This window comes from Xiphias gladius, chromosome 21 (assembly GCF_016859285.1).
Source record: "Xiphias gladius isolate SHS-SW01 ecotype Sanya breed wild chromosome 21, ASM1685928v1, whole genome shotgun sequence".
In the NCBI taxonomy this organism is placed as follows: Eukaryota; Metazoa; Chordata; class Actinopteri; order Istiophoriformes; family Xiphiidae; genus Xiphias; species Xiphias gladius.
The window spans coordinates 28,774,833-28,796,357 of record NC_053420.1 but is presented as its reverse complement, the minus strand read 5'-3'; the positions used below and the strand labels follow the sequence as shown (position 1 = coordinate 28,796,357).

At 39.6% G+C, this 21,525-nt stretch overlaps 1 protein-coding gene across 1 annotated transcript; it reads left to right on the top strand.

The window, feature by feature from the left end:
- The first annotated feature begins 7,571 nt into the window (after positions 1 to 7,571).
- On the top strand, positions 7,572 to 21,223 carry LOC120807299 (solute carrier family 45 member 3). Its single transcript, XM_040159085.1, is given in 9 exon segments — positions 7,572 to 7,652; positions 7,654 to 7,732; positions 11,301 to 11,542; positions 15,805 to 15,917; positions 16,101 to 16,105; positions 17,427 to 17,607; positions 17,700 to 17,876; positions 18,942 to 19,220; positions 21,079 to 21,223. Coding segments are annotated over 9 exon segments (1,302 nt in total).
- The last annotated feature ends 302 nt before the right edge of the window (positions 21,224 to 21,525 follow it).

Below are 21,525 nucleotides of genomic sequence, written 5' to 3'. Positions count from 1 at the left end.
CCTGTCTTCATCACTTTCTTTCTGCATTTTAGTGTAAAAACTGCCTTTCCAAGAGCTCAGTGCTAGTGAGCATCCGTCCTGAGTGCGAACAGACAAATTTACTAGTGTTTGTGGGTTTTTTTTTTTTTTTTTGTTTTTTTTTCCCTCCTCCGGGATTATCAGCTAGCTGACATGACTGGCCACACTATTTTTTCCCTCTTTACTTTACTGATGTCTTCAATTACTGGGAGTATTGTTCAGAGCTTCCCAGTATCAGTAACTAAAGCGCTGTATTTACAAAGCGATGTTCAGTCAACATGTGCAGGGCTGAAGCCTTTATCCTCTCTCTGGTACTTATGCTTTTAAACCAGGAGCATGTTTTAACAGGGCAGCATTCGTTTTTTTTTTTGTTTGTTTGTTTGTTTTTTTTTTTTTAAAAAAACCTTTAAAACTGTTCTTTAAGTTAAAGCAGCATCTTTTAATTTTATTTTTAAAGATCACCCAACCTCTTTCAGACTATGTTCATGCCCTGAACTCCTGTGTGGCTGTGTGGAGAATGAAGTAAAGCACATTATTTTGAAAAGTATTCCACTTGTAGCTGCTGCTTCTTAGATCGAACAGTTTGAGGTGTGTTACTGGCAGAGTGGTGGGTCACCGCTGAGTGTTTGCTAAATGCTGGACTGCCACTATCACGCATTTCAAGCCAACATGTGTGTGTTTTTATGTACTTGTTTAACTTTGTATGCCTGTGGGGTACTTCGTGTAAGAGGGTGTGGCTTCTCTTTTCTCTCGGCCCATCGCCTGCCTATGTGAAACGGTTTCTGTTGATATATATTTTGGGCTCTCTAATGATGCACCATGCTACGCGAAGCAACCCCCACCCTTTTCAGAACACACCAACCTCCCTTCCCTGCATGGCTACAGCATCTTCTCAACATTCAACCTGTTGTGCCAGGCACCCCTACATCTTTGAATTTTTATTTTCAAGAAATGCAAGAAGAGATTTTTTTTTTTTTTTTTTTTTTTTTTGTTTCTTTGTTTTTTTTTTTGTTTTTTGGTTTTTTTGTTTGTTTTTTTGAGGGTTAAAAAAAAATGAATGTTGTTTTTTCTCCTGTTGGTTCATTGTTCTAATTCTCTATTCAGATTTTTTTTGTAATGTTTGTTTTTTAAGAAAAGAAATAAAATGTATCTTGATTTTAAAGAAAAAAGTCGACCCTATCCAATCTGTTCTGCCTGATGGTTGGACCAACCATCCCTCCTTTATTTACTCCTGTCTTTACTCCTTTCTTTCTCTTCTCCCTCCCCCTCTCCCAGTCCCATCAGCTTAATGGTTACTGTTGGTATCCATGTCCATTTGTTTCTTAGGGCTTTTTGTTGCTCACGTTAGTATTTCACAAGCAGATACGTTTTAAAATCCAGAATTATACAGTACTGAGGTGCAGAAAAGATTGAAATGGTGAAGTGGGCAGCTCAGTATATATCTGGCATTCATTTGTCTATTAATGCCTTAATTTTCATTGAGTTGAGTTTCAGTAGTGGCTCTGATATCATCACTGGAGGCCTGAGAATGTAATCTGTCCTCATGTTTTAGGTCTTTGCTACAAGCAGCAAATTAGGCTTAGAACAAGTCAACAATTTGTATGATCAGCAGACCATCCAAAGCCATAAACGATCTCAAAACTAGTGACTCGGAGATCAGGTGCAGCAGTTGTGAGATTGTCGTTTTTATGCGATAAGTAGTGTTTGATGTCAAAGCAAAAAAAAAAAAAAAAAAAAAAAAGGAAGAAAGAAAAAGTTGCTATAATGATCTTGGGAACTAAACCTCATTTATTAGGCGTTGGTCAGGAGAAATTCTGATTGGTCCCAAGACTGCAACAGAAATAAGTCCTGGACGTGTACAGGACACACTCGAACCTAGTCCCAGGTTCAGAAGCACATTTGATTGTTTTATGATTGTCGTTAGCAGGTTAGTGTGTTTTTCTATATTCAGGTCCTAAATTGGCACCCAGTCCTTAATGTCATTTTAAGACAATTGGATACAAATAAGAAAATAAATAGGGGAAAAAAAAAATGTTTATACCAATGTAAAGCTCCGAGAGCTTTGTTTGCAGTAGGATCAGATACTGTCTTGTAGTTCACAGCACTGAGGGCTTGAATGAGGTTTCCTCTCTATCATCCCACAGGAGGCACATGGCATAAGGCTATGAATTTCTCCTTTGTCATCCATTCTACGACTTCTTCTGTTGTACTGGGTTTTTTTTGATGTTTCTTTTTCTATCTACCTTCAGTTGTACTGGCAATGTAAAAATGTACGCCAAGTTGTGATTCTTACAGAAGACCAAGTGGAGAAGCTTTTGTCACTGGTGTGGAAAAGGGACGCTGAACTCTTGAATCAATTGCATGTTGTGGAAAAAGTGCGAAGCGTTGATGATGATGATGATGTTGATGATTGATGATGATTGATGCAATGGCAATATTGTGGTCTTACAAAAAAAAAAAGTATTAACAACAACGATGTTGATAATGTTTTGGTTTCCCAGCTTCTAATAAAGGCAACCTACTTTTTATACGGATTTAACTACTTGTTTTGTGACGTTGAGCTCTGTGTGCTGTTCAGGTGGCAACTGGGGGCGAATGATGTGCCAGAGGTTTTGGTGTTTAACGATCGGCAGTACTCAGTACCTGCCACTCAGTGGCGCCGTGTGCAGCAGCAGCAACTCGCTGTGTTTTTACATGCAGCCCTCCAATCTGATGAGAAAACTGCAGACATAATTTTCGGTGAGTTTAGTAACAATACTCCTCCGACACCGCCGGCCCTGATTGGTAAGAAAAATGTCCTAGCCAAAATGTACAAAGCCACGCTTTCACATAATCGCTCTCGTGTGTTCCCTCTGTGAGAGATGGGCAGCGTGGAGACTGGTCTTTAATCCTGGACCTCCACATTCAAATGTTTGTGTTTCTTGAAAACCAGAGTAACTAAAAAAAGGCAACATTCCACAGGTCAAAAGCAGCAAAAGATTCTCCATATGTCTTGATTGTTTCGGGGAATTTCATTTACATCGAACTGACAAATACTGACAAATCATCAGAGTATAACAACAGCGAGCTCTCTAGGAGCTCTAAAGGACACGTGTCATCACCAGTCAATAGTCACAACCATAAAAGAAAGAGGGGAAAAAAAGTAGAAGAAGGTTTATCAAAATATTTAAAAAAAAACAAAACACAAAATTAGAGTAATTGAAACAAAATAAGATGAAATATTTTAATTAAAAACAAGAAAATAAAATGAGGTTCTACATTTAAACATCAAGGAAATGCCCAAAACACAATTTTTAACAGTTTTAAAGGCACATGACAGAACAGGTGTAAAGGTAAAGAAGTTATCTAGACCATGTGGGATCATTATGTAAAGGATAGGTTCACACTTTTATTTTTCAACAGTTTCATTTTTTACTTATTCATACAATACTGACAAGGCCCACATGCAGATTGCTGGGGTTACTGTCACTGTAATTGTTCCTGCTCTCCATACTGGCCATACCACAGAGAGACCCCTTCCTTGTATAATTTCAGTGTCGGGGACCGGGGCCAAAATCCACATCATTCGACGTGAAAAGACATTCTGAACCTCAGACGAAGCTAATGTGAGGCTTCAGCGGCCATATGTATTTTTTTAACAAGGGCAGGAAAACATATAAACGACACACGTAGAATCACAGTTAATATATTGACCGTGGTAAAATATGTGGCCTGTGAGAGGAAGCTTTAAGTATTTACAATCTGTGTTATTATTGTACAAATACTGCACAGAACCCATTATACAATTGGAGACTTGGGAACCATAAATCATGAATTGCAAAATTCCCGTAGAAGGACCTGACGACTGGCGATTCATCATAGTTTCCTCCTGCCCTTTTCAACAGATATTATCAATGTTTCCGCTACAAATGCAAAACACGCACTATTTACGCTCTCCCGCATACTAATACAAATACACACACAACAAAACACTTTGTAATTCCCCTTTGTAATCTCCAGTTTAAAGTGGCGAATGGTGAGAGCACGTGCCTTTATTGCATGTCACACCCCCCCTCTCTCCCAGTATTTCCTTTCCGCCTCTTCACTCTTAAGTAATGACCAATATGCCAAAAAAAAAAAAAAATCTCGAAATGAAACTGGAACAAGTGAGAACAAAGATAAATGAAGTGTTAGACTGTGCAGGGAACCAAAAGGCAGTATCTGGTATATTAGAGTTACGTGTGTTTATTGCACATGATATAAATGAAATTTTTAACTTGTTGCACCTGGTTTTCAAAGGGGCCGATGTCAAATTAAAGCTGCACTAGAAGCAGTTTTTATATGCTCGCAACAAACAACTACTGGGAATGTGAAAGGGGGCGCCCGTAGTGATGAGCCCACAGAGCATGAATCGCTCGACTTTGCCGTTCCCCTCAGCCCTACAGTGTCTTAGCATCATTCAGCCCATTGTTTCGGTATCCAGGCAGCCAATTTATTGCTTTTGTTCACTCATTTCCAGCAGCAGCCTGCAGCTATTTCCACTGACAAAAAACTTTGATAAACCCGACTGTACACGATGTGCTCGGCACTAAATGGCACAGAGACAACATTGGTGACTCACCGATGAACACATTGAAGCACATAGTTGCTAAAAAGCCAGAGATTTTTTTTTTTTTTTTTTTTAAATCAGGATATGCTGGAGAGAGCAAAAACAGAGCTAAAAGGGAGAGTGAATAGTAGACCTGCATTTGTCGGGTGGCCATAACCATGACATGCATGCTAATGTTGCTCAGTGTCTGCCGGACGTGCAGCAATTGCTCTCTAACACGGAACAACTTTAGAAGTAGATAATATGTTAATGCTGTGTTTATAGCTGGTTGTGCTTCTCCCACGTGGACGAAAAAAAAAATCACTCAATGCAGCTTTTACCAGTAATGATATCAAGTACTGAAAGCAAAACTGGAGAAAAGACAGTCTTTGATGCAGTTTCTTACATATTGCCACGGATTTCCTATCAATCCTCAATTCTGTCAATATTCTGTAAGTACCAAGTTACATTTTTACTTCTTTAATGTACTGATGAGAGTGAGTGAGATCTTACACGCCCTTCACACTGGCATGAAATTTCTGGGTATGGCAGAAGTACACTGACATTCTCCACCTGACAGCGGTGTGTCTATTTGTGAAGGTGCCAAAAGTGTGTTCCCCTTCCGAGCTTCCTTTTCTAAACGTCGTATATGCTCGGTATGTCCAGGCTCCTCAGCACTTTTTGCGGCTGGCGTGTTAACACCTCAAACAGAGTGTTATACACACTAATACACACACACACACACACAAAGCCGAAGGGATATTTTAAGTCACCCCAGGACGGACAAATGGTCTTCATGCTCGGAACGGCAAAGTGAGTAATTCAGATTTTATTCATCAGCATCTGCTGTTCAGTCCAAACACAGTCAGTTCTGTTTACAATGCCGCTTTCTTCCCTGCCGTTCTTTCATTCAAACATAAAAGCTTATATTTTATAGCCCGACTCACCTCGTTACAATTGTTTCCCTCCACAGCCAGTGTCCTTATTAGAATATGACTGAAAGGTTTGAGACGGCTTCAGAAAACAAAATATTGCATAATGGGCAGGATGTGGCTTCTAGGTTCTGGGATTTATATAGTCTGTCCTATAGTGTCTGACAGTTTAGAATTGAAAAAAACAAAACAAAAAGGTCACAAAGCCATAGGCTCGTACCTCCTCAATATGAGATAAAAGGCAATGACGGAAAAAAATTAATAAATACAACGGGATTTAGCAAAACACAAAGGAAATAAATGACAATAAGAAACTCACAAAATGAAAAGCGGAGTTCACCAAATCAGCAAACTATAATCATGTAAAAAGAAAAAAAATATATATATAAAAGTAAAGAAAAGAAAGAATTAGACATAATCAAGAACTAATTAGACATAATGAATTAAATGAGGTGACAATTTGAACCGTTGCTATGTTTCCTGGCTAAAGACTTTTTCACCACAAAATTAAAACCTTTTTCCCAAAATATGCAAACTTCATTCTCAAAATGTTTTTTCCTTTCAGTAACCGTAATATCCCATTATATATATATATATATATATATATATATATATATATATATATATATACTGGTAGAATGTCTGAAATAGTACTAATGTCTTATTTTAAAGTGGAATTTATATGGTCTGGACTTCAACATTTTTGTAGAGAAAAATCTGTCATACTTAAGGGGAATAAGGAATGGAAAGAAATGAAATGAACACATCATGTAACCGAACCCGCAAACTGTCACAGGATGACTGACGAGCCAGAATGAGACGGCAGGTCCGCCTACAGGTTCCACAGAGGGCATGATTGGAAATCCGATCATTTACTCCCCGGCCTCTGTTCCCCATGAGCCAGAATCTCCTCACCTGCTGGCAAGTGTGGTCTGTCGTCATGGTTTCCTGATAGGGATTGTCTGGAATGGACACACACGCGCACGCACACACACACCGCCGCACGCTGCTGAGCTTGAGAAGGAAGTTGTGATTCAACTGGGTAAGCTGCTGCTGATGTTTCGAACCCCTTTAGTTCCTTGAGGCCAAACCAAAGGGCTTTTATGAGGCAAGTGAAGCAACTGAGTAGATTATTGCTTAACGCTCAATAATAATAACCTTTTCCAGCTAGTTTATGCTGCCTGGTGAAAATCAACAAGTACAGTAGTAGCAGTACCCATGTACCTGAAACTGCACAAAGTGCATGAATTAATTTTTAAAAAGTAGAGACCCAAGGACACCTGAGCACAGGCAGACCGGATAGACCCAAATGTAATTAGACCCAATCCAAAAAGACTCCAACTAGGAGAGAACTACACACTACAGCTCCACCAATTAACAAGTAGGCACCAAAAATGACCGAAGAAAGACATGTAAAGATTAGATTATAGAAATGGAGTAGAATGTCCTATTTTCACCCAACAATACAACATTCCTACCCCACTGGGTGATGGACAGAGTAGAAGTATTTTCTAAAAAATAATCATCATTTAATAGCAAGATTTTTTTATACCAGTGGTGATAATGACATACTACATGATCAGAGCTGATACTTAATATGCTCGGATACATGCGGGTCTGCTCAGATATTAGACATACTGATGCATACCGATGCTACAAGTTGGACCCGGTTCTGACTCGGCTCCCGGTCTGATCTTGGTTCCTACAGCTGACCAGAACGACGCTGTTCTATGTGAACTAAGCTGGAAGACACCACACAGGCTGAGGAGGTCCACAAGTTGGCCTCGGACGGGATATGTTGCTCATCCTAAGAGAATAACACCCAAGGGGGACATTAAGAAGAAAAATGAACAAAGTTTTCTTCGTCTGAAGACATCATGACATGGAAATGTTTCAAAAACCGGCAATCAGCCAAACCGCCTCAGGGAAGCCTTTATAACAGCTGTGTTGAAATATACCACTTACTTCATATTAGGACTATATATCATGCACAGCAAAAATATTATTACAGCCAAACACAGCTGCAAACCCAATCGGCAAGTGAATAAACCTAAATGCAGGCGGAAAATTCACTGCAAGGCCTGGTGTGGAAGGTGTTATTGGTGAGCAATTTATCATTTGGGCTGGGGGTGTGCGTTGGCTGCAGGAACTGTCTACGTCCCATCTCTGCTGCTGCGCGCCGGCATGGCGGAACGGTGCACGACCGTGGTGCTCGGTAAGTGGAAGCACCGCACGCACTGGGGGACCGTGAGGTTAACGGGCAAGAGTCACCACTGAAAAGACATAGAAGTCAGTTGTATTTGTACTGAGAGGGATGTGAAGCAGGTCACCCACTAAGCAAGGTACTGAACCCTGATTTCTCCTGGTTCTTTGGAAAAAAGCTATATACAGTTAATATAGTCTGTTTTCCATTTAGTTAAAGGCCTGTCTGTCCATGACTGCCTAGGTATGCAAAAGAGTTTTAAATCCAGCAGACCTCTTTGCTAGACATGTGCCACACTTGTGATTAAATTGGTGCACCAGAAGCAGCAGTTTTACCACTTGAACTTCAAGGTGACTCAGTAGGTCCTTGACTTCAAACAGAAGCAGATAAAAGCGGGCTTCTCTTTTTTTAGTCCGCACCCACTGAATTCGAAGTTCTGAAGTGTAGCTGGCAGATTTTCGCCAACTAACATTTACTCTGTGAATTGGTTAAAAAAATCCATCTCCAAATGACTTTTTATTGTATGAGATGTGAAATGTACAATGGTCTTAAATATGCATCAGTAATATAGTGCAGCTAATCTGGAAAACAAAAAAAAAGGGTCAGAATTTTTTATTTTAGGTAGGTGTCACAAAAGGAAAATGACTGTTTCCTTGTTTTCATCAAAACAACCTAACAACAAAACAAAAATACAAGTCTTATTCCTGTTTTTCTGTTTTCGGAATTTCAGACTTCTTCACCATGCGCATGTACAAAAAAACAAGCGCTGCCCGCACCTTGCACGCTAAGAGCACGCTAAGCATGAAAACAGACACTTGAATGATTTCTGAGAAGAATTCGTGTTTATGATAAATATGAACCTTTTACTGTCCAGTTCACCAGTTTTTATAGATGTTCTGTCGCCTGCTTAATAATCATATAGGCATTATTAGACCAGAAGTATCCCCAGTTATAGGCTACACCAGAATTGGAGTGCTAATAAATCAACAACAGAGATAACCTGTGGCAGTATTAGCCTCACACACAGTCGCTTTTCTTTTAGGAAGGGAAAGAGTTTTTCCTTATATGTAGCTTATGTGTGATGTTAGTATGTGAAGATTTGACACTTACAATATCTTCTTATTCCCAGAGGACTTCCCTCCTAGAATAACACCCATACCCACACTCTGACACAATCCCCCTCCAGCACTGACGAAAGTTAGGAGGACCACTACTGGGGTTCCATTGGATGTGATGAAGGCGTCCGTGTGTCACAAATCTAAATTATTCATCAAAAGTTGACAGTTTATGTTAATAATGATCTAATAAGTAGTAAATTACTAATGAAGTTTATGGCCAGCATATGCTGCTGTAGAATGTGAGCATGTCAAATCACGTGCAGATTAAGCATATAAGGATAACTCTGAACTTTCATGCTTAAAAACACTTAGGTGAGGACAACAAAAAGACTGCACCACGGGGTTTAAATTAAGTTAACCTTCCACTCTGTTTTAATTGCAGGAAATGCTATTTTTGCAAGTCCTATAATGCACCTGCTCTCGGTCATAACAAGCTAGTATATAGATAGTCGGTTATCAGACATTACTAGCTATTTTTTTCCTAAGAATTTTTCCAAATGCTTTAAAATTACCTAAAAATGTAACTTAGTGTTCAGTTTCAAAAGACTGGTTGTTTGGTTTTGGTTTTCTTGTTTATTTGATTACTGATTTTGAGACAGGAACAGGAAAACACACATTTATTAATTGATCGCGATCAGTTCAGTTCTGGTTTTCTAGAGACCTGTACCAGGAAGCAGGATTTGGGGTTAGCCAGGTAACTTCAGGTTTAACCCCGGGTTTTCAGGGTTACGACAGTGGAGCCCTTCTTACTGGGTTACAACGCAGTGGTAACTTATACTGCAGAACTAACCTGCTTTGGAGCAGGTTATGTTCGAGATAACAGATCAATGCATATAAAAGCGCGGCCTACTCACCTACCAAATCTCTTAGAAAATGGCATCACCATTCGTAGAAGATCCATTTGAGGTCAGTGCACTGATTGTGAGAGGATCTCTGAGTATGGCAAGAGTGGGGGGGCCCCCTCCTGTCTTCTTCATTTCATTTTTTTTTTCCTGTTGGCTGCAAACAATGTCAGAGCCATTCATTGTGCCTTTGTATAACAACATTATCATACAACAGAGACTGATTGAATCACTAAAAGCCTTGTACTTGTTGTACTTATAAGATATGAAAGTAAACCTACAATAATAATATAATTATGGTCAGATCTACTTGTGGCCTAATGATGGGGCAGTGATATTATAAGCCTGCTAATTTACACCATCACACAGTTGGCAATTTTTTTTGCCAGCTGTGTGAATAATTTCGGCAGTTGCAACTGTTGCTTTTAGCCTGGATTATGGGTTTAACTTCTTCGTATTTGACCAATATTATAGTTTGCTCTTGGTTTGTAAAATATTCCGCTCTCCTGCCAGTAGACTTGTCCGAGTTTGCGATCGGTCATATGCTGCAGAACCCGCTCCTTTTTATGTGAACACGCTCAGGAAAACCTAGGTGACTTACGGAGTTGATAACCACCGTCGTGTGACCGCTTAGCGCGATTGCGAAAGCCAGGCTTGTTGAAGGCAGATAACAAAAAGATATCCTGGATATGTGGAATTTGCTTCACTGAACAGGCCCCAGATTGAATGAACAGATGATACTGGGACCCAAGCAGCACAAAGTTTAGCTTTCTGTATTAATGCCAGTATTTTTAAACAGTATGTTTCATTTTGATGTGAGAAAAGGATATGAGAATGAGGACTAACCAATTAGTTTGCCACCTTGGGTGAGCTTCAGATCCAACATATTGCAGAGCTTTTAATGTTACCCTAACCTCTGATATAGTAGCATCCAGGATCAATGTTACACCCACTTCAAGGCAGTTGATGTGTCAGTTCGGAGCAGAGCATTTTCTTAAATAACCTACAACCTCACATTATTATATGCTAACTCTTTGTCTTGGAAATTGTGCTAAGTTGCCTCTGTAACCAAGTAACAAGCTAGCCAGGCATGCTAGTGTTAGCAGGTTTCATCAGAGCATAGAACATATTTTTTTAATCCACTCCTTAAACTTGAGCTTTTGTATTTTTTGATTTTGGAGAGACAATAAAAAAAATTCACACAACCCTCAAAACTCTTAGTTATAACATGAATCACTTTTACTATAGCTTCTTTTACTTCTTTTAGACATCCAAAGCTTAACAGGACTGCTGTGCTTAGTTATGGTTGCTAAGCTATGACAACAGGACCATCACTGTTTGGGGAAGGGGTTTAGCAAACGGTCAATTGATCTCATGTACTTACTCAGTCAGTTACCTGATGGCAACTTGGCTTCAGTCTCTGATAATCCTGAAAAGGGTAAATGGCTGTAAAGGATGGGTAGATGGCCACGTTGTACTACAGAAAAAGTGTTTTTAGAGAAAATGAAATGTCTCACATGACAGAAATATACCAGTTTCACTTACTAACAAGCTAATCAGTTCTCACTTCTGTTTTCAGAACAAATGTAATAAAATTAATAGGCTCCGTCTTTCTGCCAGGAGTGAGTCCGGTTCTGGGCTTGATCTTTACACCGATAATTGGCTAAAGTAGTGATTCGTGGCAAGGCTGTTTTGGTCGACGACACCTCTTTATTTGGATGCTGAGCCTAGGAGTTTTGCTGGGCCTGCAAATCATGCTACAGGCCTGGCACCTGGCTGTGCTGATGTCCCCACAGCAAGCATACTGGCCGTACACTGCCCTGCAATCTGCGATGGTCTGTCTGATAGATTTCTCCTGAAACGTGAGTTAGCTTCTACGATTGCACACATTTACACCTTAAATTGTACCCAAGGTAAATCAGTCAATAAAGATGCGAATGAATTGCTGTCTGGATCAAAGACATGGTTTGCAGTCACACACCAGGCATATAATGAGGTGTGTTATGGCAAATTCAATACATTACAGTGGCGCTGGTGTAGCACTTTAAACATCAATAAATTTTAAATACAACAAAAATAAGGGCTGAAGAATTTGCCTTACTTCATAAAAGTATAAATATTAGAGAATGTAAAACAAAGGAATTTCAACAAAGTGGTTTCTCAGCAGCACAGATAACACGAAGCACAACAAATGTGCTCCAATGTGTGTAAAAGATTTACTAAGAAAAACGATCAATGCTCAGCAACCATGGTACTGCACTGTCAATAGATTCTGAACAAAATCCAGAGAACTGTTTAAGAGACATTCACCATCTATTGAATCAAGAACCTTGCAGTGAACAATGCATTACAGTAGGCCCTTAATAAATGCTGTATGTGTTGGCTGTTAGGAAGGTATTATGAAACCTTCATTTGGAATTCTGAAAAGGGTTACTGAGTATACTCAAAAGAAGAGAAACACTTTAGAAAACCTTGAGTTCACTAAGACATATACCAATTTACTTATCAGTTTAGTAGTTCACAATGAATTAGACAGTTCACTGTGAAACTGTCACCATCTGGAAACCTGTGAAACTTTAAGGTTCATTCCTACCATCCTACACTATGAGCGTGAACATAACACAATTAGATTATGGTATAAAATATTCCCATATTGTATGTCCCACATCAACATGAGAAATCAATCAGAAAATGTTTTCTCTGTAACATAATAATTTCATGACTGAAACTAAAACAGCATTCAGTAGAGTGCATACCTCCACCAAGGCCAAACAATCCTACACATGTCTTTCTTGACCTTATAATAGAAAAACTGAGAAATTCACAAAAATGTCAAAGAAGGCAATCTTTCAATGTTAAGGAAAGTTATAAAGAAAAATGCCTGGCTATGCCCCTGTAACCGCTTCAGCCCCAAAATTTAATAGGTTCTTTCCTGGCCCATGCCCCATCCCTACATCAAGTTTGGCACAAATTGAGGCGACCGTGCCTCAGGAGGTGGATTGGGGCATCGACTAATCGGAAGGTCGTTGGTTCGATCCCCGGTTCCTCCAGTGCACAATGTCGAAGTGTCCTTGGCAAAGATACTGAACCCCAAATTGCCCCTGATGTATCACCAGTGTGTTTGAGTGTGTGTGTGTGTATGTGTATGTAAAAAGCGCTGTATGTATAGAAAAAAAAAACGCTGTGTGAATGGGTGAATGTGGCAGTAGTGTAAAGCACTTTGAGCGGTTGATAAGACTAGAAAAGTACTATATGAGTGCAGTCCATTTACAAAAATTGGTTCAGTACTTTTTGCGTAATCCTGCTTACAAATAAACAAACAAACCAACAAACAGACAAGTGTCAAAACATAACCTCCTTAGCAGAGCAAAGGAGCTTAAGCAACAATGTAAGAGTTAAAGTTGTGGGGGGAAAAACATCTGTATGTGCTATTTTTCAAGAGTTTAAAGTAAGGCTGAAACTTTTGTTGAACTGTGACCAATGTGACAGTCACTCAGTATCTACACTGTATCTGCTTAGGCCAAATTGGCTCATCTGAATCCAGCCATCAGCCCTAATAATCTAGCTCTACTAGTCTTACAAATAGTTACTAGTTATATCACATACTTTCCACACCCTTCTCTGACCTATTGCACTTTCCTATTGCATTCTTGAATCCTTTCCTCACCCAGGCAAAGAGCAGATACTTGGCAACATAGAGTGGCCTTATATATATTAGGGGTTGACTGATGTGTTTTTTTTTCAGGGCCGATTCCGATTATTAGTAATCAAGGAGACCAATAACCGATATTTGGAACCAATATACATTTGCAGTAAAAATGAAAATCTTGGTGTCAAAATTAAGAATAACACAAAATTCAACACAAAAATACTGCTACATAAAGTCTATGGACCCACTTATACCAATGAAGGTAGGCTTGATAACAGAAACATCTCTCTGTATAATGCAGTACAGCTCAACAGCACCACACATCGCACTACATCCTCCAAAATGATGATCCAGTTAAATCAACAACTCTCTAAAACAATTTTAATAAAAGCTGAATTTTATAACCTTCATGAACGGACGATTTATTGCAGGACTGTTGTATTAGACTGCATTAGTTTTAGTTAGGTGTACCTAATAAACTGCCACCTGAGTGTATTTTTGTAATTATTAGTTGTATGCACAGGCTGCAAAGTGCCTGACTAAAATTTATTGGTTGCTTTCGATGCCTTTTTCTCCTGGGAAAAATACCAATGCATATACGCCAGGTAGCATAAAATGTTATTTACTAGTTTTATCATATATGATTATCACCATATAACATTTTTTACACCTCCCCTTCGTCCTTTTAAAAATGTAATGCAGTAACATTTACACAGAGTAGATTTTTACGGATTTATCAGAGAAAATTTACGCAAGTAATTTTACTTGTACTTGAGTAAAATTTCTTTTAAGTAACACTAGTGAGTGGCCATTCACGTACTGACATGCTGCGGTAAACGTATTGTCTCATTTCCGATTGCCAGTGTGTCTGTGTTGCTAGTAGCATTTTTTACTGCTCTGCCTCTACCCAGCTAATTCAGCAATTTTTTTTCATTACAGCAGCTAATTACCCGCTGTACATTTAAACTTGCACTAGTTCTGCTCAAGCACTCATAGCTCTCTACTTCTTTTAGCGACGTTCTCACTAATTTCACCGTTGTTCATGCACTATTCAGATCTGCTAATTACTTTAGCTTAGCAGTTAGCGATGGCTTCTCTCTCTACCTCTTACTCTCCTGCTCTCTCTTGCTCAGTTTGTCTTGGATCAACAAATTAACTTGTTCAAGATTGTGGTTATTTTGCCATTTCAGCGTACAGGATTCTGATGTTTATTGCAACTTCAGCAACATCTGCTGCCTTAAGGCTCAGATATACCTTCGACACACAGCTCCACTCGCTCACCAGAGCTGCTCCAGTCTGCAAACGCGTTTCTCTGTGCTGACTTTACCACAGAAAAGGGTTTGGTTTCAATATGAAGTAGAGTAGCCACTGATATATTGTACTTGCTTTTAACTCATCACATTTACCACATGACCGGTGGGGGTCATGTCAGAAAATAAGGTCAGCAGCAGTTTTGTATCACCACAACAGTGGTGGAAAGTTTTGAAGAGAAGACCTTATACATCTGACATACCATCTAAGATGATGCTGCTGCTGTGATCTTAGCATCAACAATGTTGTAACCTCCACAAGTATCCCTATGGTTTCTGTTTACATTGTGCAAAAGCGGAGGTTCACAAGATATTCTGTTTCCTCCAGGGCTGATTAGGCCCTAATCTGCCCCCTGGATATACTTTTAATCCTCCTTTACATACAAAGCACTCAAACAAGTATGTGAACAATGACACTGGCATTGTTGCAGGCCCATCCATCAGCTATGCCTAATATACACTATGGTAAAATGCAAGTATATCGGTGACCATAGGTCAAGAATACAGGGTCATCAAAGCCACCCTCTAAATAACTGGTGTTTGGTCGAGTTGGGCTCACAACACAGAGAGGGTTCAACAGTGTGTTCCAGTGTTCCAGAACCACCCCCTTCTTTACCTGCACCCAAACACTCAATACAACCCTCGATAGCAATTTATATTTATTTTTGTCTACAAAATTACTAGCTACTATCCAGCTACATCCCTCTAGCTGACAATAGTCAGCTACCAACATGTTAAGGTAACTTCCATCCCCAGCAGCATGCTGCTCAAGCCACCAAGCAACAATCCAACAACCATCCTCAGCTGCCATGCTATCTAGCATGCAAACAGCATGTTAAATTGACCAGAATGCTGCTTGAGCCATCAAAAAAACAAAAACAAAAAACACCATGTTAAGCTAACTGGGATGCTAAGCTATTTAGTATGCTAACAAGCATGCTGCCTGAGCCACTTAATAGTCCAAACAGTCCTCTTCAGCTACCTCACCTTAGCAATCAACAAGCATACACTTCTGTCCGACACCATTAGCCAACAATGTGCTATCTAATCAATCACAGTAATAAGGTGATAACGAAAATATATTTTCAAGGCCTATAAACAGATTAATATAATTATCACTGTGGCTGTGATTTGGCATCAGCTAAGCCTTGTGTTGGCTCCTCAGGCCTGCCTCACTCCATTGTTGGCCCTGCTGTCAGACCTGTTCCCCAGGGAGGAGGAAAACCGCAGAGCATTCTCTGTTAATTCCATGATGACCAGCCTGGGAGGCTGCCTGGGGTAAGTCACTTAGTAAAGCTTTCTACCTAATTGGTTCTGTCACTTGTTTACTTTCTTTCACTTTCGCTTTTCTAAAATATCCAAAACTGTTACAAATGCAAGTGTTCGCAGTTTCCCAAAGCCAAAGTTGACATACTCCAGAGATAAACATAAACCTAACATAATTTAATTTACCCTCCCCAGAACCTGCAAATATTTGGCATTTTGCTTAAAACAGACATAATTGATATTTCTATGATAACAATGTATCAAATGACAGTGTGAAAACAAAGTAACAATGTGAGAGGGATCGCTCATAGTGATAAATCTACAGAGTATTATCACCTAAATCTGCAGCTCCCCTCAGCTTAATGGAGCTTTATAGTGAGTTTCAGCTCATTGGTTAATTGTTCAGCCCACAACTTTACTGTTCTGGTTTACACTCACAACAAGTGTTGTTTTCAGCTGTAACAGGCAGCTGTGTTCAGTAAAACAAAAACAAAAACAGAAACCCTTATAAACCCACTGTAACAATATAAATTGTAATACAATACCAATGTTTAGCAGGTACAATGTCCACCATGTTCACCATTATTAGCATGCTAACGTGTTCTAATTAGCACTAAACACAAAGTAAAGCTGAGGCTGATGAGGTTGTCATAGTTTTATGAGAATTTGGTCATAAACCAAAGTACTGGACAAAATGAAATTTTGACCTGATGGTGGTGCCAGATGAAAAGTTAAACAAATCACGTTAAATCAAGTTATTACTTTTCATCCTCAGGTTGACATGAATGTCTTTACTAGATTTCCTGAAAATCCATTGTATAGTTGATGAAACATTTTTCTAAAAAACAAAACCAACTTACAGACTGGCATTGGAAGCTACACAGCTAGCCTGGCTAAAAAAAAGACTCAAAATAATCAATTGATGATCAAAATTGCTGTAAATTAATCTTCTGATATTTGAGTAAGTGCATATTCTTTTCAGCTCTGATTGAAAATTCTTACTTTCTCTGGTTAATATGTGTAATTCAATGGTTTATCAGTGAAGTATATGGAACTACACTGCACGTTAACGGTTATAAGTCACGAGTCATAGATTAACCTTTGACAGCTGTCTTGCATGAATGAATCCAACAGTAATTGAATGTACATTCAGTAGATATGTGTTGTACACACATCTCCCGTATGAAAGGGGTATCAGTGTCCCTGGGTAAGGGCCCATGGGAAGTATGGCATGCATTGCTGTCTGCTACGGTGTCTTTTTTTTTTACTACCACTGGAGGGTGCCAAAGTTAGAATTCCAATTTTACAGATAGTGGCTTTAAGATTACAAATAAATTCAGGTTGTGGGTAAAGCAAAGCACAGGGACAATTTCTCAAGATCAACTTTCTCTTTTGACTGGCACTGACTTGAACAGAAGCTGGGTAGTAGTCATTATACATGAATAATGGAATTATGAAGTAAGAGTTTGGGAGAGATTATGAGGATTGTATGCTCTTTCATATCTTAAACTCTGCATTCAGGTTCTTGCTCCCCAATAGCAACACACCTGGGAGGCCGGGAGGCCTTCATCTACACCCTGCTCACCCTCCTCTTCCTCAGCTGCCTCCTCACTACACCGTTCATCCCAGAGAAGACAGGAACTGGAGGAGGAGAGAGAAAGACTGTCGTCCCTAGCACTTTAAAAAGCTGGAGCAGCAAATAGTCTCAGTGTTTCCATGTTGTACTTGGCCGATGTGCATCAGCATGTGTGTCAGTGTTACCTCGTGTGTATACAGCGTGTCTGCCTGTTCCAGCAGTCATATGGAGACTGTTTGTGGCAGAGGTGCTTTGCTGGTGTTCATCACCGCTGTCATGAGTTTGTCAGACAGTGTGATAACTGTCACTTTCATGGTGGCTTTGACAGGATACACAATCTGCGTCCTTGCGGTACTGCCATTCACACTGCTGTGTCTCTATCACTCAAATAACTGGTAAGTTTTAACCAAACACTTTGGCATTATGGATACATTAAGCATTAAACAATAGTAATTTCCATGCAAACGTACCGGGAGGAGTAAACACCCTGTATTTAACCCTGTATAAAGCAGGGTTAAAGGGCCAGTATGAAGGATTTAGTGGCTTCTAGTGGTGAGGTTGCAGATTGCAACCAACTGAATACCCCTCCCTTTCCAAGCATGTAGGAGAAGCTACGGTGGCCTTCATGTAACATAAAAATGCAAAAGGCCCTCTCTAGAGCCAGTGTTTGGTTTGTCTGTTCTAGGTTACTGTAGAAACATGGCGGTGCAACATGGCGAGCTCCATGGAAGAAGACCCACTCCCTATGTACGTATGATGGGCTCAATCTAACGAAATCAGAATAATTCTTTGATTCAGGAGGTAATACACTAATGAAAACATATTTAAAATATTCAATTTTTTCCAGTAGATGCCTCTAAAATCCTGCACACTGGTCCTTTAAGATTATGGAAGTTGAAGGAATGTCTTTCAAAGGAAAAGGTACAACATAATGCATTTATGTCAATTATAGCATTACGAAAAGAAAAGACCCCTAATGAAATATCAGAACCTTACTTTTAGTTTAGTGTTATGACATTAATTCTACATCGGCCATAAAGTGTTCAACATGGTTGGGCGTTATACCTTTTTTAGCATCCACATAGAGCATTTTCTTTTAAATTATGTTAACATGCTGATGTTACCATTTAGCTCAAAGCACCAATGTGCCAAAGTACAGGCTCAAATAGCCACTATCATGGCTGTGTAGAGCCTTAGTCTTGATGAACTTAAGGGAGAGCCAGGCTAGATGTTTCCCCCTGGTTCCGGTCTTTATGCTAAGCCAATCCCCTCCCCTATCATGACATCGGTATCAGTCTTCTCATCTAACTCTAACTGGAAAGAAAGTGATTTCCTAAAATGTAAATTATTCCATTATGGAAACTACAGCACAAATTACATATGAGATTTTTTTATCTGAGAAGTACATTTCCTTCATCTGTTCTTACTATTTGCTAATCTTTCATCCCTCCCTCTTTAAGGTTTTTTTCACCTCATCCAATCCAAAACCTTGTTTGCTCAGTCACAGTGATGACCCAAAGCTTACCAAGCCCGTCTTTTCCTGTGGTCTGGGCCAATCCTCATGCTAATGACCGCACAGTGGGGTTGACTTTATCTGGGGAAGAACCCTCTGTTGGGTTGCCCCACATTTCAGTGTTTGAGGGTGGAAATGAAAGAGATGCAGCAGGCTGCACACCAGCCTCCCAGAGAGGGATGTGTTTTGATATAGCAATACTGGAAAATTCCTACCTGCTCTCAAAAGTAAGAGTGGGTGATTGGAATGTGAATCAATTATTCAAATACTGACTTTTGATCATTTATAGGAAAAAAAAAGCATTCCATAATGACATGACACATGAAGCTGATTCCAATATGTCAGCAAACCAAATCCAGTCCATCCAAATGTGTCAGTCAGCTATAGCAATAACATCAGGCATAACATCATTAAAAATACAAATTCCTTTGATTTGAATTTATTGATTTATTTATTGCTAAATACATGCATCTATAGGCCTGACAGTTCAGGAGATATCTGATCTGGCTTCAACACCTTGGAGTTTTAACTAAAGTTCCTGAATAACCCAACAGCAGCTCTTTCACTGTTTAGCAATTTTAAAATTCTACTCAAACAGTTTGTTCTGGGAAGCATCTTTGTGCATCAAAGTCATCAAACGCATACTCTTGGCTGCCAAAACGGCTTAAACAGCTACCATGTGTTGAACTCTTGCTCTGTTACTGTGCAGCCTTTGCCCAACAGCAGTCTGTTCAGTATGTCAGACAGTGTGTCAGTCACTTCTGCCCAAAAGCTCTTAAAAACAGAGTGTATGTGATAGAACACTGACATATCACAGCTGTGAGTATGTAACTTCAGTTCTACATTTGGGGATTGGAGGAGACGGAGTAAAACCTGCTAATGTCTGGGGCATCTTCATGACCATGACGTATACCTCCGGCAGGCAGCAAAGCTGCTTGATGTTTTTTTACATATGAAATGTTTAGCCATTCTAGCAGCATATCTCTAGGGATGAAAAAGTCTGTTAGCTGGTTCACCAATTTGGTCCAGGCTGAAATATCATAACAACTATTGGATGAATTGCAATGAAATTTTGTGCGGACACTCATGGTTCCCAGAAGATGAATTGTAACTTTGATCCTCAAAATTTTCTTCCAACACCACCACAATTTTTTTTTGGTCTGCAATACTTTTTTTTTTAATTTTTCGCCCAAATACCTACAAAACTAATGACATTCCTATACTTGTGTTTTTTACTTGTGACATTCCTGTACTTTGTGTTTAGTGCTAATTGGCAGATGCTAGCATGCTAACACACTAAGCTAAGATAGTGAACATGGTAAGTACTATGGTTGCTAAACATCAACATGCTTGCATTATAACTGTGAGCATGTTAGCATTTAGCTCAAAGCACCACAGAGTAAAGCCTCACAGAGCTGCTTGCATGGCTGTAGACTCTTAGTGTTCTTTAAACCCGTGAAAAAAAGAGTAACCTGGTTCCAGACCTCTGTTAGCTGCCCCAGAGCTGCAATTTGTTTTCAAGTTTTAGTTTTGGCAGTCTAACCTCTAGGCAGGATTTAAAATGCAAAAATAGCTAGTTAACTATCTATCAATGGAAAATAGTGACAGAAGAATGGCCACAAAGATTCATCGTGACATATGTGAATGAGATCATTGCAGCTATATAGGGTGTTGTAAGTCAACTTGTATAAAAAAGAAACAAATGTTATATCAGTCATTTCTTCTACAGTAGAGAAAAATGTTCACTGTTCCTAGCAACAGCTAGTGCACCTTCCCTGAAAATGACGCCAGCAGGACATTCCTCGCTACTGATTGGTTAGGGGAAACCAAAACAAAATTATCATCCCAACCACACCATCCGCCACATCCTTCAATGTCCAATTAAATAAATTGAACAAAATGGCAAGTAAAACAGGCCTGTATTTTTAATTTTAATCATTTGAGGAACAAAAAAAATGTTAATTTTTTAATCATTAAATTATTCACTTCAGCATTATATAGTAAAACGAATAAGCTGTTTGGCCTTTAACGGCATAGAAATTATCCTGATCACCCATTTAAAATGTAATTCTGTATCTCCTGCCGGTGCTGCCGGCAATATGCCTTGATTCAGTAGTGCAGCTGGTGAACAGTGTGATGGCTTACATGGCCTCCGCCTGCTGCTTCAGCCTGCTGGCAATTCTCTGCTCCGCCAGGGTCATCTACAGCCTCACCAACCTTCAACTCTGACCATCTCTCCAGCAGGACCATCAGCCGAGGATATTCAGTAGCACGTAACCTCTGACATGCCGATGCCGAAACGGTTGCTGTGTGGAAGAAATGCATACTGAGTGATAGAGACCGATCCTGTGTCGGAGGAGTGGCTGCATTCCTTGAGGTTTAAAGAGGGTCAGGGACCTGTTTGAGCATAGTGACATATAGTACATAAGGCGATCCTTTAAGTATTTAGCTGTATTTTTCAAGACACATGCCACATGTAAAGTGAATCGTCCATCTAAGGCTGGTAATGAAATGTGAATGAATGCTGTGAC